At 43.6% G+C, this 27,814-nt stretch overlaps 1 protein-coding gene across 1 annotated transcript in view; it reads right to left on the reverse strand.

Annotated features, from left to right (window-relative positions):
* LOC139344714 (CXADR-like membrane protein) overlaps positions 1-27,814 on the reverse strand; it is a 106,971-nt gene that overhangs the window by 17,035 nt on the left and 62,122 nt on the right. Inside the window, exons 2-3 of the mRNA XM_070983064.1 lie at positions 22,713-22,870; positions 20,886-21,084 (exon numbers count right to left, since the gene is read on the reverse strand). Of these exons, the coding sequence (XP_070839165.1) occupies positions 20,886-21,084; positions 22,713-22,870 (357 nt within the window). The remainder of the gene's footprint in view (positions 1-20,885; positions 21,085-22,712; positions 22,871-27,814) is intronic.

Here is a 27,814-nt window from a genome sequence, read left to right on the forward strand (position 1 = left end):
TCACATTCCTCGAGGCAGCGGCAGAGGAGGTGGAGTTGCAGCCATTTTTGACTCAAGCCTTTTGATCAACCCTAAACCTAAGCTCCACTGTAACTCATTTCAGTGCAGTGCAGCCAGTTTTATTTGTTATAGTATACCGCTCTCCTGGTCCTTATTCCGAATTTATAGTTCTCGGAGTTTCTATCAGGTTTAGTCCTTAAAGCAGATAAAGTAATTATTGTAGGTGACTTTAATGTTCATGTCGACATTGATAATGACAGCCTTAGCACTGCGTTTATCTCAGCATTAGACTCAGTTGGCTTCCGTCAGAATGTACATGAACCGACTCACTGTTTTAACTACACCCTCGACCTTGTTCTGACATATGGCATTGAAATCGAAGACTTAATAGTCTCCTCACAGAATCCTCTTTTAGCGGACCATCATTTAATAACTTTTGAATTCATATTACCAGACTACCAGCCAGTAGGCAAAAATTCTTATACCAGACTCCTGTCTGATAGTGCTGTAGCTAAATTTAAGGATATGATCCCATCAGTATTTAATTCAATGCTATGTTTCAATACAACAAAGGATTCCTATGCTAACGCTAGTCCCTCCCAGATTAACTACCTGGTTGATCGTGCTACAGGTTCATTGCGTATGACACTTGACTCTGAGCTTCTTTAATGATAAAATTCTATTAGAGACAGAATTCATTGGCTCCTGCCAGGTACTGTTTTGTCTTCAAACACAGAAACCGTAGAAACTCAGTCTGTCGCAGTTTTAGACTGTTTTACTTCTGTCGACCGTCACCAACTAATTTCAATAATTTCATCATCAAAATCATCAACCTGTATTTTAGATCCTATCCCGACTAAGCTGTTTAAAGAAGTATTACCACTAATTGACTCTTCAGTATTAGACATGACCAATCTGTCTTTATCAACAGGCTACGTACCACAGTCCATTAAAGTATCTGTGATAAAACCGCTACTTGAAAAGCCTACTCTTGATCCAGGGATTTTAGCCAACTATAGACCGATATCCAACCTTCCCTTTCTCTCAAAAACTCTTGAGAAAGCAGTTGCCAATCAGCTGTGCGACTTTCTAAACAATAATAGTTTATTTGAGGATTTCCAGTCAGGATTTAGAGTACATCATAGCACAGAGACAGCACTGGTTAAAGTTACAAATGACCTTCTAATTGCATCTGATAAAGGATTTGTCTCTGTACTAGTCTTATTGGATCTTAGTGCTGCATTTGACACCATTGACCATGGCATCCTATTTGTAACCCGGGTGGAAAAACCGAGTTCATTCAACCTAGCGTCAGTCTGGGCGTCATTACGTCACGCTGTCACATGACCACGCTCGGCCTATCCGTATCCCTAAAATAGCGCTACAGGAAGTCAGTCGGGTGATGCGAGGGGGGCACGCGGAGACAGACAAACGCTGCAGGTACATTAACGGTTAAAAGTTATAATTTCGCTATGTCAACATCCAAAACTTCGCTAACTTGTTAAACTAATGTCAACTTATAGGAGCCGACTACCAGCGTTGGATGACGAAGCAGTAAAATCCGTTTAAACTGCTGGACTGGTGAGTCGTGCTAACAGTTAGCTTTGCATTGCATTCACACTATGGGGTTAGCCTAGCTTAGCTGCTTCCATTATATTAGCTGGAGCAGTTAGCATGCTCATTTATGCCCGGTTTCTCTAAATGTATACAACTTAATGAAGTGCGACTTTTGTCGTGTTGCTTTTAAGATTTTTACTGTTGGTCATTGGTGTGTTGCAATTGGAAGCATTTTAAATAAAAGGGCAAACTTAATAATTGTTTGCAGCCATTGCACATATGTATTTCCATGCACCTCAATGCACTTTAAAGGTAAAGCTAGTGCTGTTTACTTCAGGGATTACGTGTATGCACTGTCTTTTTATATTTAAACTGATAATGAATAACTTTGTATGCATTTGTTATTTATTATAATACGACTTGTTAATATTGTACAATATGGGAAATGTCATTAATTGTGATGCGATTTGCATTATTTATTGACTGATTGATTTGTGAGGAGATATGTATATATATATGGTGTACACCGAGAATTGACACTGGTCCTGCTCCTTTTTATTCAGGCCAGGTCTGATGGCGAGCTAGGGAACTGTGAACTGAATGCACGTTGGGCAGTGAGTCACCTGTTACACTACTCACTTCCAAGGAACTGATCCTCTTGCTCTGGTCGGGCTGGTAGGAGGCTCTTTATTGCAGCCAGTTTCTCCCTTATTATATGTCCCGCAACTCGTACGCTTGGGCGGCCTGTCACCCACACACACACATGCACATTCCCCCACTCTGGACACTACCCCTCTGGACATTCAAGCTGCCTCAAGTCATCAATTGATTGATCATTTGAAACCATTTGATTGTACTGAATTCATTGAATGACATTGAATTTATTGAATGGTAATTTAAATTTTTTTTTTCTGTTTTGTGAATGGCCATTCCCTTTGTTTTGGTTGTTCTATTTTTTCCAATATACCATTTTAAACGGCAAGTTCTGTCTCAGTCTCTTCCTCTCTCCACTCCTAGAGCCGAATTCAGATCTTCTGAACTAGCCTAACAATTTATACTGTATTGCTTTGTGCAACCTAGCACCCATAAGGTTGATTGTGATTAGTGTGCACATGCTACATAATTTGTGGCGAGCTAGCCAGGAGTGGAGTAGATATAGAGTAGAGTTGATTTGACGCTATTTTTGACGTTTTGTTGTGCACATTTAAACATGAAACATTTGAGAAATGTGGCATCAAAATCCCTAATTCAGTCTTGATTCAGGATGCGAACAAAACGGAAACCGATGACGAAGTTGTCAGCTTTTTGAAGCAGTACGGTTCAATTTCTAAAGCAGAATTTATAGATGAGCATGATCCTGTTTTCCATCATTGTATTGTAGTCGAGTACACTTCAGGCGCACCTTTAGTTGCACTGCGCAAGTTTTTGCCTTATACTTACATTTGTGAAAGCAATAAGGTTACCTACGAGATTTTGGACTTATCCGCCGTCTCTGCAGATGAGATAGGTAAAATGCGGACCCAGAACTACCTGGATGAACTCCAAAAAGTCGCCAAATTAACGGGGCATGATTTCGCTGTTGTTTTAAATGGGGTGATGTCTCTGCTTGGCCAGACTGTCACTGAGCTCCACCCCACTGCTGGAGATGTCGAAGTTCCCCTTGAGGACAGGAAGAGAGAGCTGCCAACTACCCCCCTTGGCATTGGGCTGCCTTCTGCACGACCCTCGGCTGTTAACGTGGGCCATCCAGCTGCTGCAGTCTCGAGCCCAAGTGGAACCCAGCTAAAGGTAGAACCAGATCCCACTGTTCAGAATGCACCAAGACTGCCAGCTATGACACATCATGATTTGAATCCACCTGAGATTCAACGCTATGTGGTTGAGTACATAGTAAAGAATGAAGACAGCACAGGTCACTATTCAGCACACCGAATCCGAGCCTTTTCTGGTAGGTCCCCGCGGCCTCCGAATGAATCAGACTACGACACATGGTGTTCCAGCGTAGAACTGTTACTAAAAGATTCTGCAGTGTCTGACCTTCAGCGCTCCTGCAAAATCTTTGAGAGCTTGCTGTCACCTGCTGCTGACATGGTTAAGCACTTGCAACCAGATACTTCACCCACCATCTATCTGCAGACACTCGACTCAGCGTATGGCACTGTTTAGGATGGGAGGAGCTCTACGCCAAATTTTTGGACACCTTTCAAGACGCTGGTGAGAAGCCCTCCACCTACCTTCAACGTCTGCAGGTTTCTTTGAACTCAGCGGTCAAGCGTGGGGGAGTAATAAACAAAGACATTGAAGACACCTGTTAACCCAATTCTGCCGAGGTTGTTGGGATAACTCCCTGATTATTGAGTTACAGCTGAAACAACGGAAACACAATCCACCAACATTTGCTGAATTCTCGCTACTGCTGCGAACTGAGGAAGACCGTGAGGCTCCAAAGGCTATCTGGATGAAGCAACATCTTGGCTCAGCCAGACCCAGAGTTTCAGCCCATGTGCAGTATGCCTACACAGACAGTGCAGAGAAGGGAGAAATTGCTGCTCTCACCACAGTCACGCAGCAGCTCGCACAGCAACTGGCAGACATCCAGAAACAGCTTGCATTACTCACTGCCAGCCAATCAAGCTCCAGTAAGCCTGTTGCGTTCAAGTCCATGTCTGGCGGTACGCTGGGGGGGAGTCAGAGGGCAGGCAAGCAAACAAAGACCCTGCCTTTTGTACCCAAGCCTGGCTACTGTTATAGGTGTGGTGAAGATGGCCATATCAAGACGCACTGTGAAAACCCTCCGAACTCTGCTCTTGAGGCCGCTAAGAAAAAACAGTTTGCCGAAAGACAAGCAAAATGGCAAAAGTCCAATCCTCAGTCAAGACAGTCTTTAAACTAGATCCAGTTCCAGTTACGAGGCGAACCAGAACTATTGTGGACCCAAAATGTCCCAACAAGAAGAAAGCTGTGCATTGTGAAGAACTGACTCAGACAATACCAGTCGTGACATCTCGACTACCCAAAGGCTTGATCAGTTCCCGCTGTACAGCTAAAGTCAAGATCGCTGATCAAGAATGCAATTGCCTCCTAGACACAGGGTCGCAAGTTACAACCATCCCGGTTTCATTCTATAACCAGCGCTTTGCGGACCAGCCTGTGAAACCCCTATGTGATATCTTACAAGTGGAAGGAGCTGCAGGACAAGCCGTCCCCTATCTTGGATATGTGGAGATGACGGTAGCGTTTCCTAGGGAGTTCCTAGGTGCAGATTCTGATGTGGCCACACTTGCACTTGTAGTTCCTGATGGAAGGTCTGATTTTCAGTCCCCAGTGTTAATCGGCATGAACACTTTGGAGCCACTGTACAGCCAACACGTGGAGAGTAAGGTTGCAGAGTTCCAGCCAGCTGCTCATGGCTTGGTCTGTACCAGCTCTATATGGAAAGTGTCCTGAGACAACTTCTGTTGTGATTTGGCGCTATACAAATAAAATTTAATTGAATTGAGCAGGCTACTGTATGAACACATTTGTTGTGAGTTACACAAATACATAGGTATTTACCTTGGGGGTAATCAGAGTCACCCACCACCCCTGAGAGAGCAGTGTCACCCACAATTGCGGCGAATCTCTGTTCAAACGGGGTGGGCCCCTCTTCTCCTGTCCCCCCTCCTGTTTTGGCCACACTTAACCGTTGAGCAGCCATCCTCCGCTTCACATCCACCTTGATGTCGGACCACTTCTTTTTTACTTCCACCTCACTCTTTCTTTTTTGATTTTCTGATCGTGCAGAGAGGGGAATCCCAGGTGGAGGGCTCATTTACATATGATTTGCATATTTAAATAGGGGCGTGGACAGGGAGGGGTTGGGTACTCATGCGTGCGCACAGATTCATACATCTGGATATTTTTGTGCGTACGACGTTTTCTGGATTTGAGCGTATGCCATGTCTCAGTAGGAAATGCAAACAAGTCTTTGTACATGAGGCCCCTGGATATTTTTGTGCGTATGACATTTTCTGGATTTGAGCGTATGCCATGTCTCAGTAGGAAATGCAAGCAAGTCTTTGTACATGAGGCCCCTGGATATTTTTGTGTGTATGACCTTTTCTGGATTTGAGCCTATGCCATGTCTCAGTAGGAAATCCACACAAGTCTTTGTACATGAGGCCCCTGAGCTGTATCCGCCGTACTTGTTCTGATTACCCATCCAGAGGGGAGTTTATTAAGCTATAGTAGATAGTTTAGTAAAAGTTTGGACAGTGAGGTTTGAGTTTTTTGAACATTTAGCTTAAATCCATAATATGAGTTATATTTTTCGAGCAGAGACATCAATTTAGGGATGCTCGACTCTTCATGCAATATACTGTCTCTGGGGTTACTTCCGTCTGGATCATCATTGGTGTTTCTATGGTGAACTTAAGTGCTGCCCCTTGAATCTCTTGACTGACTGGTCGATAGAGGTGTCGATCATCAAATTTGACCACTGGGTTGCTGAGACATTGACCGGTCTATCTGTGCTGTTAGTTTCACTGCTCCTTCTCATTTACACATGAATGGGCAGAGCGCTCTACTGGCCATTCACCTCAGGCTGAGAAACAGTAGCTAGCTAGAGCATGTACATTCAAATGGGTGCTATTATTGGTTGCAAATACTGGTATGCAAGGTTTCTTATTTCTTTAGCTTGATAAATGCATGAATCTGCAATGTTTTATTTGTATCAGTGCACATTTGGAAACTGTGCAACAATAGTCAGAACCTGAGAACATATGCTGCCAGGAGGTTCCACAGGTCACATTATCTTTACCTACACTTATGATCGCAGTGTATGATTGAAGATAATATGCCACGGCAGACACTCACCTTATGTTATGCATAATAGGTTACTAGATGGCTGCAGCAGCTGGATGAAAGGCCTCCATGCATGATAAATCATCCAAGTTTAGAAGTTGTTTGCCTAAATGTGTTCTCACTGCAGAACTCATGCAACATTTACAGGGCTCTTCTTCTTTTTACGGCTATGGGGGATAGAGCAGTGAGTTTTATCTATAATAACCTACTTAAATTCACTGTTCATAAACCCTAATAAACTAAATATAGTCAGCCAATGCCACAAATTCAGATCATATTTTTTCTTGAACGTATAGCAAAGTTTTTCCTAAGCAAATACTGTATATTACACATGAATTCACATGAAACATTTTACAGACATACAATAAAAATTTATTGGCTGCAGTCAAGAATATGAGACCAGCCACGAGAAAACCCGCAACAAGTCTCCCGGGGGCATTTTGAGTTATTTACAGATTCTGAAAGTATATTTTCTAAGCTTCCAACGATGTCTAACACATGGAAATCTGAAAACACTTGAGGAAGATGTGGCCATTTGAATACAGGCACTTCTCAAACTATTTTTTTGAGAAATCCAGCCTGAAAGATTCTCACCTACTAAGGGAGCCAGGTCACAGTGCTGCTCATTGCATCTCATTTACATAAGTCCAACCCCCTAACCATTGTTCAAACCATTGTAGTTGTTTGAACAACGGTTATCAAATGGAAATGGGAATTCTTTTGTTACAAAAAGTCCCTGAATAAAAATGAAAAACAAGAAAGGTAATATACTTAAGAATTAGAGGGAGCAAATGTAGATAGTAATTTCTAATATTAAATAAAATAAAATAAATTCTGTCACTCTGTGTTGCAGTGGGATGGATCAGTCTGCTGCTAAATGAGCTTCTCTGGCTGATCAGCACATTGATATCTTACGCTCCAGCTCCTCCGCTGCGGGGCCGAGGGATTCTCAAGTCAAATCAAGTCAACTTTATTGTCAATGCTGCTATATGTACAGGACATTAATAGAGGCTGGCACTTGATGATCATAAACTCCACGAGGGTTGAACAGTGTCAATAAATCACCACAGCGCCTCCCTCAATGAGGGCTCTGTCTGCTTGGTAGCATGTTAGCCGGTCCAGCTGGATGGCGGAGTCCGGTATGCTGTTATTGAGCCATGTTTCCATAAAAACAAAAACACAGCACTCTCTCACGGTCTGCTGGGTCGATCTCAGAAGGTGTATATTAGTCCAGTTTCTTGTCCAAGGAGCGTACATTGGCGAGTATGATTGATAGTATAGCCTGGATACCCCAGTGCTTTCCCCACTTCTGCCTCCTCTCGCACTGCCTGTGGTGCTATGGAATCAGATTTGTGTCAAAATAATCAAACAAAACTTCTGCAGTATGAAACAAAAATAAAAATTTGAGAATAAAGCTCACTGAAGCAAAAAACATGTCTCAAAAGTAAAACTTGTAACTTGCAAACAAATTATTTGTGTAAACTATTGGTCTTTTACTTTTTGTCATATCCTCTGTTTCTTTCTCACTGCTCAGATTTTTTGCTCACCGTCAGCTTTGCAGTCTCGCTGCCAGCTTTCTCGTTTGCGCTCCGTGACTTTTTGTTTGCGATTCTGACACAAACCTCTCACATGGACAGGCTTTTTCAGGGGTGCGTGTGTAGGTGATTTAACATTTAAATCACCTACAATAATTACATTATCTGTTTTAAGGACTAAACCTGATCAAAACTCTGAGCAGTCAGATATAAATTTGGAATTGGGACCAGGGGCCCGTTGCACAAAAGTAGGATTAAGACATCAGGATAAGTGTCTGAGCTGAGTTCAACCAATCCAAAACAGTGTCCAGGCTTAATCGGTTGCACAAAGACTAAGCCAGGATGAGCAGACACGGATTCATCAAGCCAATTGAAACCTATCCTGGATAAGTATGTGCATGCGGCTTCCTCAAATAGACCCCGCCTTCGATCACAGATTCATCGATTCACTATGGCAACTATAGTGGTGTACTTTTCCCCGTCAGAGGCAGAAATCCTCATGGAGGCTTACGAGGAGGTGAAGGACCAAATTAAAAAGAAAGGCAACACTGCCACAGTTATAAAACAACGAGAGAAAGTGTGGCAAAGTATTGCAGACCGCCTGAATGCAGTCACACACACTCACCTCAGGTGCCCATGAGGCGGATTTTCTGAATAGGAAATCCTTTCACAGCATTAATGTTCAGGTGAACATGACTTTTTGACATTGTCAGTTAATGAACACTGTACATTACTTGTGATGTGCGTTGTCAGGTTTAATAGTCTTCATCTTATAATTTCAGATGGTCTACAATGCTGACTGTCTGATCAGCAATGTTGTGGCAAAGTGGCCTGGCTCAGTCCATGACTCTCGAGTGTTTTGGACCTCTGGAATCTATCAGCACCTATCACAGGATGAGCCACACAACCTCTATTAATAACCACTTTTTACATCATAGCTGTGTCAGGAATGTTACTCTATTTATGAGGTTGTGATGATGAGATTTTGTATTGACAGGTGAATTCCCTGGTGTCTTGCTGGGGGACAGGGGGTACACCTGCCAGCCTTTTCTCCTGACACCGTACACAGAGCCGAAGAAGGCATAGCAGGCCTACAATCATGCCCATGCCAGGACAAGGGCCAGGATTGAAATGACCTTTGGCCACCAATATGTGTTAAATAATTTTACTTAACATGCATGCTTTAAATTTCAGTTAAATATGTCCAGCATTGGCAGAGACGCATGCTGTGAATTTCAGTTAAATATGGCCTGCATTGGCAGAGGAATTTGTTGGGTTTTTTTTTTTGTTTTTTTTTTCAATTTAGATTGATTTAGCCTCTTATGTTAGTGCTGTATAATGTGTGTATACAAGCTTGCAGGGAGGCTACTGCATCCATTCATTTGTCTGTTCATTTGTTGTGTACAAATTTGTCCTGCATTTATTTCAGTGTGCAGACATGTGGAGTTTATTATATGCAGACCTTTGAATGTGTATTTATTCTTGTGTTGTATAATATGCTTTGATACTGTGCTTTCTATCTTGTAGAGTCACTGTGTAACTTCAGTTTTGAAAGGAACTGATGGTTTCATTTATCCTTATTCAACAAAGGAACATCATGTTACTCTTTGATGTGTATTTATATTTATACTGGATGTGTATTTTATATATAGTCTATGGGAAACTGTCTATCCAATGATTGCAACATCATCTAAAATCATCATTTATCTACAATTATTGAAATTAATGATCCTTATGTTTTGTGTCATCCATCCATCCATCCATCCATCCATCCATCCATCCATCCATCCATCCATTTTCACCCACTTCATCCGGGGCCGGGTCGCGGGGGCAGCAGTCTGAGCAGGGACGCCCAAACTTCCCTCTCCCCAGACACTTCCCCCAGCTTTTCCGGGGGGACCAGGCCAGCCGCGTGACATAGTCACTCCAGCGTGTCCTGGGTCTTCCCCGGGGCCTCCTCCCAGTGGAACATGCCTGGAACACCTCCCTAGGGAGGCGTCCAGGGGGCATCCGATAAAGATGCCCGAGCCACCTCAGCTGACTCCTCTCGATGTGGAGGAGCAGCGACTCTACTCTGAGCTCCTCCCGGGTGACAGAGCTCCTCACCCTACCTCAAAGGGAGCGCCCTGCCACCCTGCGAAGGAAACTCATTTCAGCCGCTTGTATCCGGGACCTCGTTCTTTCGGTCATGACCCAAAGTTCATGACCATAGGTGAGGGTAGGAACGTAGATTGACCGGTAAATCGAGAGTTTCGCCTTTCGGCTCAGCTCCTTCTTCACCATGACAGACCGATACAGCAACCGTATTACTGTAGCCGCTGCACTGATCCGCCTGTCAATCTCACGTTCCATCCTTCCCTCACTCGTGAACAGGATCCCAAGATACTTAAACTCCTCCACTTGAGGCAGGAACTGTCCCCCAACCTGAAGGGAGCAAGCCACCTTTTTCCGGTCGAGAACCATGGCCTCGGACTTGAAGGTGCTGACTCTCATCCCAGCTGCTTCACACTCGGCTGCGAACCGCCCCAGTGCATGCTGAAGGTCCTGGCTCGAGGGAGCCAACAAGACAACATCATCCGCGAAAAGCAGAGACGAAATCTGTCGGCTCCTGAACCAAAACCCCCCGGCCACTGGCTGCGCCTAGAAATTCTGTCCATAAAAATGATGAACAGAACCGGTGACAAAGGGCAGCCCTGCCGGAATCCAACATGCACCGGGAACAGGTCTGACTTACTGCTGGCAATGCGGACTGAGCTCCCGCTCCGTTTGTACAGGGACTGTACAGCCCTCAACAGAGGGCCTCCAACCCCATACTCCTGGAGCACCTCCCACAGAATAATGCGAGGGACCCGGTCGAATGCCTTCTCCAAGTCCACAAAGCACATGTGGACTGGTTGGGCAAACTCCCATGAACCCTCAAGCACCCTGTGTAGGGTATAGAGCTGGTCCAGTGTTCCGCAGCCAGGACGAAAACCGCATTGTTCCTCCTGAATGCGAGGTTCGACTATCGGCTGGATTCTCCTCTCCAGTACCCTGGAATAGACTTTCCCAGGAAGGCTGAGGAGTGTGATCCCCTGATAGTTGGAACACAGCCTCCGGTCCCCCTTCTTGAAAAGAGGGACCACCTCTTGGCGTGTTAACCAAGACAGTCCTACAACATCCAGAGACTTGAGGTACTCAGGGAGGATCTCATCCACCCCCGGTGCTTTACCACTGAGGAGCTTGCAAACTACCTCAGTGACTTCAGTCCCGGTGATGGATGAATCGACCTCCAATTCCCCAGTCTCTGCTTCCTCTACAGAAGACATGACAGTGGGATTGAGGAGATTCTCGAAGTATTCCGCCTTTCCGCCGCCCGACAATATCCCCAGTCGAGGTCAGCAGCTCCCCATCTCCACTGTAAACAGTGTTGGCAGAAAGCTGTTTCCCCTTCCTGAGGTGCCGAATGGTTTGCCAGAATTTCCTCAAGGCTGACCGGTAGTCCTCCTTCATGGCCTCCCCGAACTCTTCCCAGACCCGAGTTTTTGCCTTTGCAACTGCCCGAGCCGCCGCACGCTTGGCCTGCCGGTACCCGTCAGCTGCCTCAGGAGTCCCATGAGCCAGCCAAGCGCAATAGGACTCCTTCTTCAGCTTGACGGCATCCCTTACTTCCGGTGTCCACCACCGAGTTCGGGGGTTGCTGCCACGACAGACACCACCGACTTTACGGCCACAGCTACGGACAGCTGCATCAACAATGGAAATGGAAAACATGGTCCATTCGGACTCAATGTCTCCAACCTCCCTCGGAATCTGGTCGAAGCTCTCCCGGAGGTGGGAGTTGAAAACCTCCCTGACAGCTGGTTCTGCCAGATGTTCCCAACAGACCCTCACGGTACGTTTGGGTCTGCCAAGTCTGTCCTGTTTCCTCCCCTGCCAGCGAATCCAACTCACCACCAGGTGGTGATCAGTTGACAGGTCAGCCCCTCTCTTTACCCGAGTGTCCAACACATACCGCTGAAGATCAGATGATACAACTACAAAGTCGATCATTGACCTCTGGCCTAGGGTGTCCTGGTGCCACATGCACTGATGGACACCCTTATGCTTGAACATGGTGTTCGTTATGGACAAACTGTGACTAGCACAGAAATCCAATAACAGAACACCACTCGGGTTCAGAAACGACCCTCTTGCTCAGCGGGGAGAACTCCAACACATGGCCGCTGAGCTGGGGGGCTCTAAGCAAGCCCACACCAGCTCGCCGCCTCTCACCGCAGGCAACTCCAGAGTAGAAAAGAGCCCAGCCTCTCTCAAGGAGTTGGGTTACAGAGCCCAGACTGTGTGTGGAGGTAAGCCCAACTACCCAACCTCCCACCCCCCCCCGTTGACTGAGATAAGGGAAATTAAATAGATCCTGGAACTTAGCCTGGTCTGGAGCAGGCCAGCTCCACAGAATAAATCTCCATGGTAACTTATACCATAACATATCCCACTTTCCACTATCCTGCTTTTGTGCAACCGGATCACGGATAAGTTGAGCCAGGATAACCAACATATCCCTGCTTAATCCCTTATCCTAGTTTTGTGCAACAGGCCCCAAGAGAGCGTTACACTATAACAAATAAAACTCTACTGCTTTCCAGGTTTGATGTGAATGAGTAAGAATAAGGCTTTCAAATGAGTTATAATTGAGTTTAGGTTTAGGGTTGATTAATAAGCTTGAGTCAAAAATGGCTGCAACTCCACCTCTTCAGCCACTGCCTCGAGGAATGTATTTATATGGCTCAGAGGAGTAGCTTCTGACTCTTCATGACAGAGCCAGGTTTAAGTCAGACAAAATCAGTATTATGGTCTGATATTAACTCATTTTCTAAAACAGCTTTAGAGGACAGAGATCTGATGTCAAGGAGTTCACATTTAATTCTCCTATCTTGTTGTACTATTGCAGTGGTTGTTTTAATTTTTATTAGATTTTTATGTTTAACTCCTCTTCTGTGTACTTTTGTTCTACTTAGTTTATGTGTTTGGGGGGCAGATACAGTCTCTATGGAGTGTTGGGTGGGTAACTCCTCTAATGGATGCGCAGAGAAGTGTGTAGGACTGCAGTCTTGTCACAGGTTTGGTTCATTAATAAAATTGGTCAGATTTCTAGACATGAGAGCTGCTCCATCCAAAGTGGGATGGATGCCTTCACTTCTAATCAGACCAGGTCTTCCCCAGAAAGTCTGCCAATTATCAATGAAAACCACATCGTTTGCTGGACACCACCTCAACAGTGATTGAATGATGGCATGTGGCTAAACATGTTATCACTGGTCAGATTTGGGAGGGGTCCAGAGAAAACTATGGAGTCGACATTGTCTTTGAATATGTACACACCAATTTCACATTAATTTTAGTGACCTCCCTGTGGTGTAAACAGGTGTCATTACCAATGACGTGAGAAACAGTCTTACTATATTTACGCCAATCCTTAGTCAGCAATTTCAAAGTTGATTCAATATCACCTGTTCTGGCCTCCGGCAGGCATTTGACTATGGTTGCTGGTGTCACTAACTAACATTTCTCAAAATGGAGCTGCCAATAATCAGAGTTGGTTTCTCAGCGGGTGTGTCGATGAGTGGGGAGAACCAGTTAGAAACATGAAGTGGTTGGTGGTGAACCGTGGGCTTCAGCTATGCTTCCTTCGAACAGTCGCCCAGCCTCGCTGGTTTCTCGGCTGCTCAGGAGTTGCCGAGGGTAGCCAGAGCTGCACTTGGTCAGTAAGCACTGGCTACAGGGGCCTGGCTAACTACAGCCAAAGTAATCGCAATTCCAATTCACTAAGCCTCACCTTCAACTCACCGAATAAACTACATTTATTACATGTACCAGTATCACTAAAGGAGGCAGAGGAGTAGCTAAACATCTGAAACACAAGGCAGGAGAAAGCCAGAGAGGGAGAGAGAGAAGTCATTGCTAGCTTCTAAGCCAAACTGGTGTAGCTAGCAGAGCAGACAAGCGTGTAGACAAGTAAAGTTAGCAGCCGCTGTAACAAAAGACAGAGCAAATTACACTCAGATAAGCAAGAGTGACAGATGTACGCTACTACTAATGCAGCAACCGACAGTTAGTGAGGCGATATGCTTACCTCAGCACGTAAGCTAATGTAACATCCAATTGTGCTGGTATTTACAAAACCAAAAAGGGCTGGAGCTGTTTGCAATTCTCAGGGGTAGGCCATTCTTCCCCTGCTTTTATTTTTGTCTCTCAGTAGAGAGACCATGATCGTGATACTCAGGACAGACAGAATGAGCTCCATGCACAGATCATATTAACCCAGTCAACGTGAGGATTATGAAGTTTAAGACAGGGAAAGCCAAGAACCAAGGCTGATCTGTTCTGGGTGATTACCAGACAGGATTAAGGTGCCGTATGTTACCTCGGCCAGGAAGCTGTCATTTAAGGCCTTAGCAGTGACAGGGGTAGGCAGGGGCTCCAATGGTAGTCAACACTGTTCCAGCATTTCCTTATCAATGAAGTTGTCCTCGGCCCTGGAGTCTACCAATGCTTGAAGCTGAAGGGAGAGAGACTGAAAGCACAGAGTGGTAGCCCACTACAGTCTAGATTTGCTAGAGGAGTTAGTTGCGGGCATGCTCACCAATACACCCACTGCTATTGGCCAACCCGATCTCTTTGCCAAACAGGACAAACACAAACATGTCTGGAGGCAGTGCTATCTCTCTTCGCAAGACAGGCGAACTCAATCTGATAGCCAAAGTAACTACTGCCTGCTGATCCAAGGGACTATCACGTGTGGCTAGTTCATCCTGGAACAGTTCATTCAACCTTTTGACAAAGGTATCATGGAGTGTCTCTTTGTTCAACGAGCACTCCGCTGCCAGGGTTCTAAAATCCAATGAATAATCAGCTACCCTCTGAACTTCCTGTTTTAAATTTTGCAACATTCCTGCCACAATTTCCACAGAGTCTGGATAATCAAACATGTTCCTTAGTTCCATAATGAATTCCTCAAAAGTCGCATAGCATGCCTCCTTCCACACCAGTGCTTGCCCTCTTAACAGCACCAACAAAAACAAATCTTGGGGTAGAAAATTATGACATTTACCAAACTCCCCTAAAAATCCGGGTCAGTGTCATTGGACTCTGATTGGAGGGGGCACTGTAGCTGTCATTGCTTTGGCTGCAGGCTGCATAGGTGGAGGAGACGCTGCAATGGGAGCAGAGAGATTAGTGGGAGAATTTATTTGGTTATGCATGGTACGTTGCAGCTTGTGAAGCATTTTCAGTAATTGTCCATGCTGTCCCAACAGACTTCCTCGATGTAGCAAGGCTTGTTGCAAACTCATTATCTCACAGCCTGATCTGGTCATTTAAAGGACCTCTCTCTCCCTTCCTCTTCACCCTACTACACCACAGACCTAAACTATTGCACAGAGACCTGCCATCTTCAGAAGTTTTCTGATGACTCTGCGATAGTTGGTTGTACCAGTAAGGGGGATGAGGATGAGTACAGGGCTGCTGTGGACAACTTTGTCACAGGGTGTGAGCAGAACCATCTGCAACTAAACGTGGCAAGGACTAAGAAACTAGTAGTGGACCGGAGGCACTGGTGACCCCTGTTTCCATATATATATCAATCCATTCTTCTTCTAATTAATCTCTTCGTATGAGGAGCACCTGTAACAAAAACAATTTCCCCTCGGGGATCAATAAAGTATTCCTGATTCTGATTCTGAAGAGGAATCCTCACAGAAGATGCACAAAAACCCAAAAGTCAGGAGGGCAGGGAGAAGACCAACAAAACAGATATCAAACAGTACTTAGGTTTTCTCCTGATTTCAGTCATTACGACACAGATGAACTGATCATTTGATGAATACTGGGTGAGGCACTAGTTCTTATATAATATGGAAGCAGGTGAGTCTTGATAGCATAATTGCGAGCAGCTGTGCTCAGGAGAGGAGGAGGCTGAGCCCAACCTGTCAGCTACATCCTGCAGGGAAACACATTCATGTGACAGACAAGGGAGAGACAGACAGGAGACAGAGGGAGAGGGGAAACACCAAACACAATGGGAAAAAGGAGGGGAAACTGCAGATCCCCACAGTGGCCTATTGTACTTTTGTAACTTCTAAAATAAAACTTTGAAAAATTCTCTCTTCTAGTAAAGAATCCATGTTGGTCAACAGGGTTGTTTTACAGAGAAAGGAGAAAGAGGAGAACAAAACCTATAATACCACTTGACATCTGGTATAAAGCTGGAAATCCTGAGAAAACTGGTGTCCAACCATTATAGATTACTGTAGTGCAGGGAATGGAATTGCAGTGCTGTAAGAACTGATTTGATATTTAATATGTGAAGGTCCCGCTGCCTCTGTGGCTGCAGCCAGTGTGGCTGCATTAGACTGGAAGAGGAAGCAATAAATAATTTAAAAAGGGGTACTATAGTCTGTTGAGGTTTGATTCTGCCATTGATGGATTGTAAAGAGGTGTTTGCTCTTCTTATGGAACTATATATAGGTATGCTGCTATCTTTTATATATTTAATACCAACAGGCTGTGCGCGACGTAGCGTGCAGCTCTGTGAAGGACGCCAGCAAGAAGTTTGTATGAAATAAGAGAAGATTGAATGAAATAAGTTAAATATAAAGCAATAACAGAACATTACCAGCGTCACTGGTATCAGACCCAAAAAACAAAACTCACCTCCCTGTGGTGGTACTGCGCTCCGGGGTGCCTGTGCCTACAGAGGCTTTAGGTATGATGGCGGTGTGCGAGTCTTGCCTCCCCACCCTCTCAAAACTGAGGGAGAGCATCTCCGGTCTGCGGGCCGACCTCAAGGAGAAAGACAAGATCCTCCTGGATTTCTCCACTGACGCCACAACCCAGGCGAAACATATCGCCTACCTGAGACGATCTGGCGCTGGTGACCGTAACAAGGCGGCCACAAACAACACCACCCTGCAGTGGACCGGCTTGATCACCACCGGAACTCCGGCACCAGCACAGGCCGAGTCCCGCTGGCACCGACAGGGAGCCAAGCCCAAGTCATCGGCACCTTCCACTTCCTGCCTTTGCTCCTAGGAGCCGCACTGCTTCACCGGGGAGGACGGGGTGAAGGGTCCGGTGAGCTAAACTCCACTCAGGCCGAGGGAACCCTGGTCGGTGGTGCAGCGGGGCGCTGGAGCTCGGCCATCTCCTCCTCCACCGCCTCCGAAACTCCCACTGGACAACAGGTTCGGCATCCTAAGCCTGCAGGACTTCCCTCCCGTCGGTGCCTGGCCCAGCTCGCCTCCAGGACCTGTCCACCCAACTGACCATGGCTCTCACCAGTCCAAGACCCAGGAACCACCAGTCCAACATGGTCCCTCCCCTCCAGCTCAGCCCGGAGCAACCATGTCGCGATGCCAACAGTCTCCACCTCGCCCCCGCCGCACCCTCATGGAGCCAGTTGTGCAGCGCACTCTCCCCTTGGTGCTGATGGTGGGGACCTCCATAGACTGCATCTATCACTAGAACTACAATGTCTGCAATGTCTGTAACAGTTTTACATCATTTGAGCACCATGCCTTTGTTCTTAGCAGCCCTACTATTCTTTGCATAACGATCTACAGACCACCCCAATATTCATCCTCTTTTATCAGCAAATTCTCTGAATTCTTATCAATCATTCACACCACCTACAACAGGATTTTAATAACTGGTGATTTTAATCTACACATTGACAACGACTCGGACCCAGTATCCATGAATTTTTAAACCTCTTAAACTGTCTGGATTTTAAACAGCATGTTACGCAGCCGACCCACAACAGGGGCACATCCTGGACTTGGTCATAACTTATGGCCTGTCTGTGGGTGTGTCCTCTGTTGTGGATCTGGCTGTGTCCAAATCACTTCTGTGTGTTTTTTTTAACATCGCCAGTTTTAATCAGCGGGAGGCACCATTGAGAACAGTGAGGAAACGCTACCTAACTCCTGAAGTGGCTGCAAATTTTATCCAGATTTTACAGAGCACTCCTTCAGAGATTTTACCAGCACCCTGTGATTTTATTGTTGACAATTTTAACAGTAATCTGAAGTCAACGCTGGACTCAGTGGCTCCTCTTTCAACAAAAACAATTAAGAAAAAAAACTACACCTCCATAGAGAAATGAAGAAATTAAGCAATTGAAAAGAAACTGCATGAGTGCTTAGAGGAAATGGAGAAAATCAAAACTAACAGTCCATGTTGAAATTTTAGGTCATCACCTCACCATTAAACATTTCTCACTTCAAAAAACTAATCTCTGACCAAATTTCTCTTCTCCACAATTGATCTTTTAATAAACAGTAATTTTAACAGATCTCATAAGATAATAACAAATACCCTGTGTGAAGACTTTGCAGACCACTTCAGGCGCAAAATTGATAACATCAAATCCAGTCTTTTATCGCAACTACCAATCCATCTGGATCACAGGTTTTACCTGAGGAAACACGGGAGAGTTTTGCCCTAGTTGATGCAAGGACAACCTTCCTTTTAGATCCAATTCCCACACCGTTTTTTAAAACACTCTATGGATTCTTTGAGGAACAGCTGTTATACATGGTGAATTGCTGTCTACAGATGGGTGTCTTCCCCGCCACCTTTAAAACAGCAGTGGTGAAACGGCTCCTCCTGAAGAGGAGCAAATTAGACCCCAATATTCTTAATAATTACTGACCTGTATCCAACTTAACTTTTTTAAGTAAAATTTTAGAAAAACTGTTTTTTAACCAAGTAAACAATTTTTTAAACAAACAGAACATTTTAGAAAGGTATCAGTCTGGTTTTAGGATGAACCACAGTACCGAGACAGCCCTATTAAAGATTTTAAATGATATCAGGTGCAACTTAGATAAACACAAGGGCACAGTCTTGGTACTACTGGCTCTAACTGCTGCCTTCGATACAGTAGACCATCACATTTTATTAAACAAACTGAGGCACCCGGTCGGCCTCTCAGGTACTGCCTTTCCCAGGGGTCAATTTTAGGTCCAACTCGTTTTAATCTTTACATGCTACCCCTCAGGGGCGTCATCGTCATCAGCTTCCATAGTTATGCTGATGATACGCAACTGTACATTGCCGCGTCTCCTGATGACACAGGGCCAATTGATGCCCTTTTTAACTGCATTTCAGACATTAAGTCATGGATGGCAGAAAATTTCCTTCAGCTCAATTAGGACAAAACAGAGGTCTTAGTCATTGGTCCTGAAGGCCAGAGAGAGAAACTTTTACCAAAACTACAAGATCTTAAACCATAACATTCTGTAAAAAATCTGGGCGTGATTTTTGACTCTGAGTTTACTTTTATTTCCACATATGAAAAACATAGCAAAGATAGGCTTTAACCATCTCAAGAATATAGCCAGAGTCTACCCGTTTCTCTCTCAGGCCAGCACGGAGGTGCATGCTTTTATCTCTTGTCGCTTAGATTATTGTAATGCCCTGCTCTCTAGTCTTCCCAAAAAGAGTATCTCAAATTTTCAATTACTGCAGAACCCAGCTGCATGAGTGCTGACGAGGACCAGAGGGCGGGAGCACATTACACCAGTTTTAAAAACGCTGCATTGGCTCCCTGTGCGTTTCAGGATAGATTTTAAGGTTCTTTTATTAGTTTTCAAATGTCTTAACGGTCTCGGCCTTCTTATTTATCTGACCTACTTTTACCCTATCAACCCTCACTCGCGGACCCTGAGGTCTTCCGGCACTGGCCTCTTAATCATACCAAAAGTAAGAACTAAAACACACGGGGAGGCGGCTTTTAATTATTATGGCCCCCGATTGTGGAACAGCCTGCCGGAGAACCTCAGGGCCACAGAGGCCGTTGATGTTTTTAAAAAGAGGCTCAAAACCCACCTTTTTAATCAGGCTTTTACTTGATTTGTTTGATTTATCTCATTCCTTTAATCAGGCTTCTTGTCATATCATAATTAATCTTTATTTGTATCTTATTTTAGTTGCGTGTTTTAACATGTTAATTTACTATTTATTTCATTTACTCATTTTATTTCATTCAATGTTTATGTCTTAGTCCCTTGGTTTTTAGCTGCGGCGTTTCCTCATGGGGGCCCCCCCATACTGGGAGCTGCTCTTGGTCTACTGATGGGGGTGCTGCCGAGGGGTCAGCTCTGGCCTGGATGGCTGGAGACTTCTGCATCTCGGTGTGGGGCCCCCTGTCTGCCTGGGTCCGGGTGGTCTCGGGTGGCGCTCCCTAGTCATGGGCCGGGGGCCCTCTCAGTGTGGATGGCCCCCTAAGGTGGCTTATTCCTTGCCTTGTCCATATGGGTGTACGGGTGTGTGTGTGCGTACGTCTGTGTCTGTGACTCTCTATATGTCTATATATGTCTCTATGTATTTATGGGGGCGGGAGGGCTGGGTTTTCTTTTCTTTTCTTTTCTTTTTTCCTTTTCTTTTTTACTGTTTTTAGCCTCTGTGAGGCACTCTGTGTTGTTTTTAAGTATGAAACGTGCCATATAAATAAAGTTTGATTTGATTTGAGCCACCTGATTGAGAAAGGTGTTTTCAACTGAATTTCAAATGTGTTGCTGCACCAACTCTGCACTGTGACTTTTCTATAGAGATTGATCGTGAGCATATCACATGCCTGAAGAGCAACGGGCTTCAAGCAGGGATACGTAAGAATACTAAATGATGTGTTCTTTACTGATGCATTTTCATCTACTTTAACACACACAAAAATCACAAACGATGAGATTTACAATTCATTTGAAATTACTCTCTCTTATTCTACCAATAAATGGATGAGAGATCCACAGGTGAAAGCACTGGTCTGAAATTTTCAACAAACAAACTCTGCAGAGTGCTGCATTACATTTAATGACGTCTATAATGCTAAGATCTTTGGGATTTCATGACACTTCCAGTTGTATCGTGTTCTCATGAATTTGCTCTCTGTCTGGTTTTGTGCTGTCCACTTACCCAGCACTATGAGGCTGATGGTGCTCCAGTGGTATTGCACACCAGTCTTGACTTTGCAGCTGTACTCTCCTGAGTCTGTCAGAGACAAGTCACTTATCAGCAGAGAGGCATCACCTTTTAAGTACTCTCCAGCGAAGGCTACACGGCCATGCTCTGCTTCACTGGGGTCAAAAACCCGTCCAGCAAAGTATGTGATCACCTGGTGGGGGGAGTAAATTCAGTGAGTGGGTTTGTGATGAGGTAAACAAGGTAAAATAAAGTATATACAGTAAGTATGTACAGAAGGCCAGAAAGGACAAGTGTGAGGTACATTTTCATTTTTTGTGATCATGAAAGTAACCACAGCATAATCATTATCACGAGAAAACACCCATCCAGTGACAAGTATATTTATCGTAATGATGTCTTATAGATATTATGATGCTTTTATAATTTATTTTTGCAGCTCATCTATAAGTCTGTTTCCAAAAAAGTTGGGACACTGTGTAAAACTTGCTATGTGGACTTACACACCCCCATACCATCACAGATACTGGTTTCTGAACTGCGTGCTGATAATAAGCCAGATGATCCCCCTCCTCTTTAGCTGTTGCATGTGGCATCCATGATATCCAAAACAAATTTCAAATTTTAACTCGTCAGACCACACAACAGTTTTCCACTTTTTTCTTAGTCCATCTCAAGTGAGCTTAGGACCAGAGAGAGGTGGTGGTGTTTCTAGATCTGGTTTATATATGGTTTCCTCATTGTGTGGTAGAGTTTCAACTTGTTGCCATGCTATTTTCTATTAAATATTGGGTTTCAGTGTTTTGCAAATCACCACATTCACCACATTTTCTGGAAACAGGGCTGTATTAACAATTCAATTCTAAATTCAAAATATATTTCCAATTGATGGACACTATATTGTATATATAATATGCAGTCTATGTCTATGATATGTTTTGCATAATTTCCTATGTGAGACCTTGTGGTCCTTTATCAGTGTTGTCATTGACATGACAACACTAAAACTTTGTCTTGTTTTGCCCTAATAGCAGAGCAGTGACTTCAGAGACAATGAATTTGAAAAAAAAAAAATGTTTTCAAATTGTCCAGTAATCAATTAATTTCAATAGATAGATATAGAAAAGTTAGATAGAAAAGTTGTCAGCCATCATTTTATGCCTATTTAAGATGATTATTTTATAACTTACATGATGTCTAAAATATATGATACAGCCTTTAGATAATCTCCAGTGTGAGCAGAAAATGCAGTACCATCACCAAATCTTTGTTGTTAATTTGTTCATTTTCATAGGAATTACCTTTACCTACAAGAACTGCCTACTGTTAACATTATTTGTACTTATATTTAAGAGGAGTTACATTTTTTTAAAAACTGAATAAGCAAAATGTAGGTTCATTTTAGTAAGGAATCAAAAATTACATTTAGGTTTAGCTTCATCAAGGCTGGCTCGATTATCTCAGCTAACAATCACTTGATATATTGTTACTGCTGGCTGTCTCTGTGGAGTGTGGTGAGACAGGGTTTTTTCTTTCTATTTTATCTGGAAATTTAATGTGCTGAATACAGGCAAATTATACAGCTCTATGCCATAATTTTAAAATGAAATAAATGTCAAAACATAAGATTCCAGTCTTATAATTGGTGTGCTTTGCAGGGAAGTGTTAATACTCTTACTCTATTTGTACACTTACCTGTTAATCTGATCTGGTGCCAAAAGATTCTAATGTAATGTATACTCGAGTATGGTACTCATGGGTATGAGTACCAGATGAGTTGTAACTGCTGCAGCTGAGTTGTGTGCTCTGTTAGACACTCACCACTCTCTGTCTGTTGGCTGGCTTGAGAAGCAGCCACTCAATGTCCAATGTGGGGTCATCACCCACCCAGAATTGATGGTGGCAGGGCAGTGTGGCATTGTCTCCAACAACCTTCTTCATCTCTGTTTGGGCACATGTCATCAGCATACCCAGCAGAACTGTAGAGAGACATACCAGTCACAGATTATTGTTCACTGCATCAGATATTAAATATTAATAGAGCACAGTTCTGCTGCAGCTGCTGCTTTCACATAACCTACTGAATATTTCTTGACCTTAGACGTCAATTTTGACTGTCTAATGCAGCGAATGTCACTATTTAAGATTCAGCTGTGGTGATTTATCAAACTATGTTAGAATGACAATTCCACTTTAGAAACATTCATTTATGCATATTATTGAAGGACAAGATAGTTTATTTTGATTCCATATGCATTTACTGTGAAAACAACAACTTGTTGTCATATTGCTCTTTATGTGCTTCTCTCGCTCTCAAAGCGTCAATTTTGACGGTCTAATGCAGCGAATGTCACTATTTAAGATTCAGTTGTGGTGATTTCCCAAACTATGTTAGAATGACAATTCCTCTTTAGAAACATTCATTTATGCATATTATTGAAGGACAAGATAGTTTATTTTGATTCCGTATGCATTTATTGTGCACAAAGCAACAAGTGTTCATATTGTCTCATTGTGTGCTTCTAGGGGAACTACCTTAATTTGATATTACATTCGTTGATAAAATGACGGGGCACCACCTTCCTCAGCTAAGAAGGACTGCAGAAATTAATTGCTATAACGCTGATAAAATACTAACGAATGAACTAACGGAAAACCAGTCTGATAATCTGAAGTGTAAACTCTGGATACAGGGATTGTATATATTCAGCTGAAAAGGACACCGTCTAACCAGGATTTAAATCAAAATCTCATTTATTAAGCAGAATTATGGATAATGAATGATATATCATGAATGGTACGACAGAAGATATGAGGTGATATGACAGAACACAAAAGAAACTTATGGCAACACAATGGTAAAACAAGTTTGGCGATAGTGAGAAGTAGTTGTAAGGGATAATAGGGACGCGAACGTAAAGTTAAGGGATTAAACGAGTAGTTGAGAGAATTTGGATAAATTAGCAGTATCTTAACCTCACGGGCCAACTCTTATTCAAACCCGCTTAGCATGCCTACTTGGTTGATGACGTCCCGGTAAATTCTGCTCTGAACTAACTCAAAGATGCCCAGGTGCTTGTCCGTGGCTCGGTCTCACCGCGGTCAAGTCAGCCGTCTTTCGCTGCTTCTTGGTCAAGCCAGCCGCTCCTGAATTTGCAGTGCGCTCGTATTGCAGCCTTTACCGTAACTTCCCCGTCTTCCCCGTCTTCAGCGAGCGCTACTATCAAGGTAGCTCCGGAGCTAAAGCCGAGGCTTTCTGCGACAACGATCAAATGGACCGACTTCCGGTTTTCAAAATAAAATATATTGTACGACAAAATGTTGACACAATTCGGGGTTTTATGAGAGGCGTGTCTCAAGCAGCGTGTCTGTTAAAATGATTCAGCATTGATTTGGAGTCATCAAGTCATATAACTTCCAAGGTATTAAGGTAAAATCTCAGTTTATAATAACTATGTTATCTAATTTTGGAGACCATTAAAAGCTTTTTTAAAGAGTCTGAGCCAGCCTGTCTGTTCAAGTGATCCAGCACTGATTTGGAGTCAACAAATCACATGAACTCGGAGTTATTGAGCCAAAATATATCATTTTTTATGAAATATATGAATATTAATTTTCAAAACCGTTCAATGCTGCTTTCAACAGCTGTGTCTCACACAGCCCAACTAGACAGGTGATTCTGCACTCATTTTGGGGTCATTAGGTCACATGACCTCAGAGCTATTGAGCAAAAATAGCGCAATTTTCATATTATATCTGATTATTATTTTTCCAAAACTTTCAATGCTGCTTTCAACAGCTGCGTCTCACACAGCCCAACTAGACAGGTGATTCTGCACTCATTTGGGGTCATTAGGTCACATGACCCCAGAGCTATTGAGCAAAAATAGCGTAATTTTCATATTATATCTGATTATTATTTTTCCAAAACTTTCAATGCTGCTTTCAACGGCTGTGTCTCACACAGCCCAACTAGACAGGTGATTCTGCACTCATTTGGGGTCATTAGGTCACATGACCTCAGAGCTATTGAGCAAAAATAGCGCATTTTTCATATTATATCTGATTATTATTTTTCAGAAACTTTCAGTGCTGCTTTCAACGGCTGTGTCTCACACAGCCCAACTAGACAGGTGATTCTGCACTCATTTGGGGTCATTAGGTCACATGACCCCAGAGCTATTGAGCAAAAATAGCGCAATTTTCATATTATATCTGATTATTATTTTTCCAAAACTTTCAATGCTGCTTTCAACAGCTGTGTCTCACACAGCGCAACTAGACAGGTGATTCTGCACTCATTTGGGGTCATTAGGTCACATGATCTCAGAGCTATTGAGCAAAAATAGCGCATTTTTCATATTAAATCTGATTATTATTTTTCAGAAACTTTCAGTGCTGCTTTCAACGGCTATGTCTCACACAGCCCAACTAGACAGGTAATTCTGCACTCATATGGGGTCATTAGGTCACATGACCTCAGAGCTATTGAGCAAAAATAGCGCATTTTTCATATTAAATCTGATTATTATTTTTCAGAAACTTTCAGTGCTGCTTTCAACGGCTGTGTCTCACACAGCCCAACTAGACAGGTGATTCTGCACTCATATGGGGTCATTAGGTCACATGAGACCTGATGACTAATGAGATTAAGAAGAAACACTGCGATTTTTGTGGAAAAAAAAAAAATAATAATAATTTATTATTTAGTTCGCCGCGGCGCCGTGAAGGCCAGCATTTGCCAAAGTGCTTAATTGGCGAGCCGACTCTGTCCGGTACAGTTGGTCCGTTATTATGGGTCGTTACAGAAAAGGCCAGAAAAAGAGAGCTATTGACCTGTGGACTTTAGCAGGTAATCGGGATGGGCTGGTAAAGTCTTTTATCACACACAATGTGTGTGGAAAAGACATTTCAGAGAAACAATGGCGAGCAATCGCACTTGACGTATTCAAGTCAAACAAAAAAGAATATTTGAAGTGGCTGAAGGTAATCTGGACGATGGATAGACGGAGCCTGCGAACAGAGGTGCTTCATCAAGGTAAAAACAATCCTGCACTCAAGTTTGAATATTTCAACAGGTTGACTTTACAACCTGTAAAGTGTTTTAACTCAGGTGTGTCCAGGCGGACATATGGGCGCGTCTGGGCAGAGTACCGTTATCTCATCCAAACATACGGAGAAACTCCTCTGTTGAAAACACTTTTTCAGCCTTTTCTCTGCTTGCTATTGCTCTTAGCTCTCTTAAGAAGACGAAATGCAAATAAAACAGTAAAATAACACTTCGGGCTGCTCAGCAGAGTCCTCTGTGGGCGCTCTGCTCCTTCATGAGACGGAGCGGTGAAACTAACTGCGTAGTTAGTTTGTCATGTCTGAGTACGGAGCCTCAGACATGACATGGGGGGAAAATAAATAAATTGTGGCCACGACATAGATATAGCATGCGCAAGAAATACTAAATAGTTCCCTCGAAAAACTAAATCGTTCCCACGATATACTAATTAATTCCCACTAATTATTCATCTTTCCTGGACAGTGCGGAGCCAAAGAGATAGAGTTGGGCGGAATCTAAATTTTTTTACCGTCAAAATTTCCCCACATTTTCCCGGGGTATACGGTATTACCGTGACTAATTTAAAATCACTTTGCAGGGCAGCATGACATGCGCGCAGTTCAGACGGTCAATGCTCACGTAAGGAAGCAGCATTACTAAATTTTAGTATACCAGAAAGACGGGGAGAAACACAGTTAAAAGCCTCTACTAAGCATTACCACCCAAACGAAACATAATTCATACCCCACGAAATTATATGTGCATGTAACGAAAACACGAAAATAGCGCACGTCAACGGCACTATCTGCTGATTTCACCACTTCACGCAAACCACAAAAGCCCGGTATCATATGAAAGCAGAGTCTGATGATCACGAAGATGTCTGCCTCCACACTGTGCGACGAAAACTCGGCGAGCTAGCAGCCAAAGAGTAGCAGAAAAAAAAACTTCGCTAAATCATAAAGTATGTCTTACCGTCGCTGTTTTGTGGTCAAAAGTTATATTCAGGCCCGAAAAAACGCTGCTAATGTCTGCTCCCATGACTCTACGTTAGTGTGAGATCAATCACGAAGGGCCTGCTTGTTTACATGAAAAGGAGGTGGTTTCTAGAGTGGAGGGAGCGCTCTTCATGCAATAACCTATCTCTGGGCTTACTTCTTTCTGGATCGTCATTGGTGTTTCTATGGTGAATGTGGGCGGGTCGCTGAGCTATTGACCGGCGTAAACACGCAGTTAGTTTCACCGCTCCGTCTCATGAACGAGCAGAGCGCCCACAGAGGACTCTGCTGAGCAGCCCGAAGTGTTATTTTACTGTTTTATTTGTATTTCGTCTTCTTATGAGAGCTAAGAGCAATAGCAAGCAGAGAAAAGGCTGAAAAAGTGTTTTCAACAGAGGAGTTTTTCCGTATGTTTGGATGAGATAAAGGTACTCTGCCCAGACGCGCCCATATGTCCGCCTGGACATACCTGTGTTAAAACACCTGTAAAACTGCTCAAGTTCTTTTTTTGTAGCATGTACTTTTGCATAGTCACCTTTTTCTCGAGTAAAAATTCAACCAGATACATTGAACGGAGTGGACTTCGTTTTTATTATGACATTTTTATTATAACATACAATTATGTTAGGCACCTATAGACCTATGTGCGCAGCATTTTTTTTTTGATGACGGTAATGAAACTACCGGATTACCGCCCAATCCTACAAAGAGAGGAGGAGTTATGCTACGTTACGGCCACTTGTGGCAGCCGCCATCAAATATGTAGCTCTAAAATTGGCCACGGCAAATATGCAAGGCTTCTATCAACCAAACGCATAAATTTCGCTCAGCGCAGCCCAGGCGGCAGCGGAAGTTAAGAGCTGCTACAATCAAAC

This window comes from Chaetodon trifascialis, chromosome 16, assembly GCF_039877785.1.
Source record: "Chaetodon trifascialis isolate fChaTrf1 chromosome 16, fChaTrf1.hap1, whole genome shotgun sequence".
Classification (NCBI taxonomy): Eukaryota; Metazoa; Chordata; class Actinopteri; order Chaetodontiformes; family Chaetodontidae; genus Chaetodon; species Chaetodon trifascialis.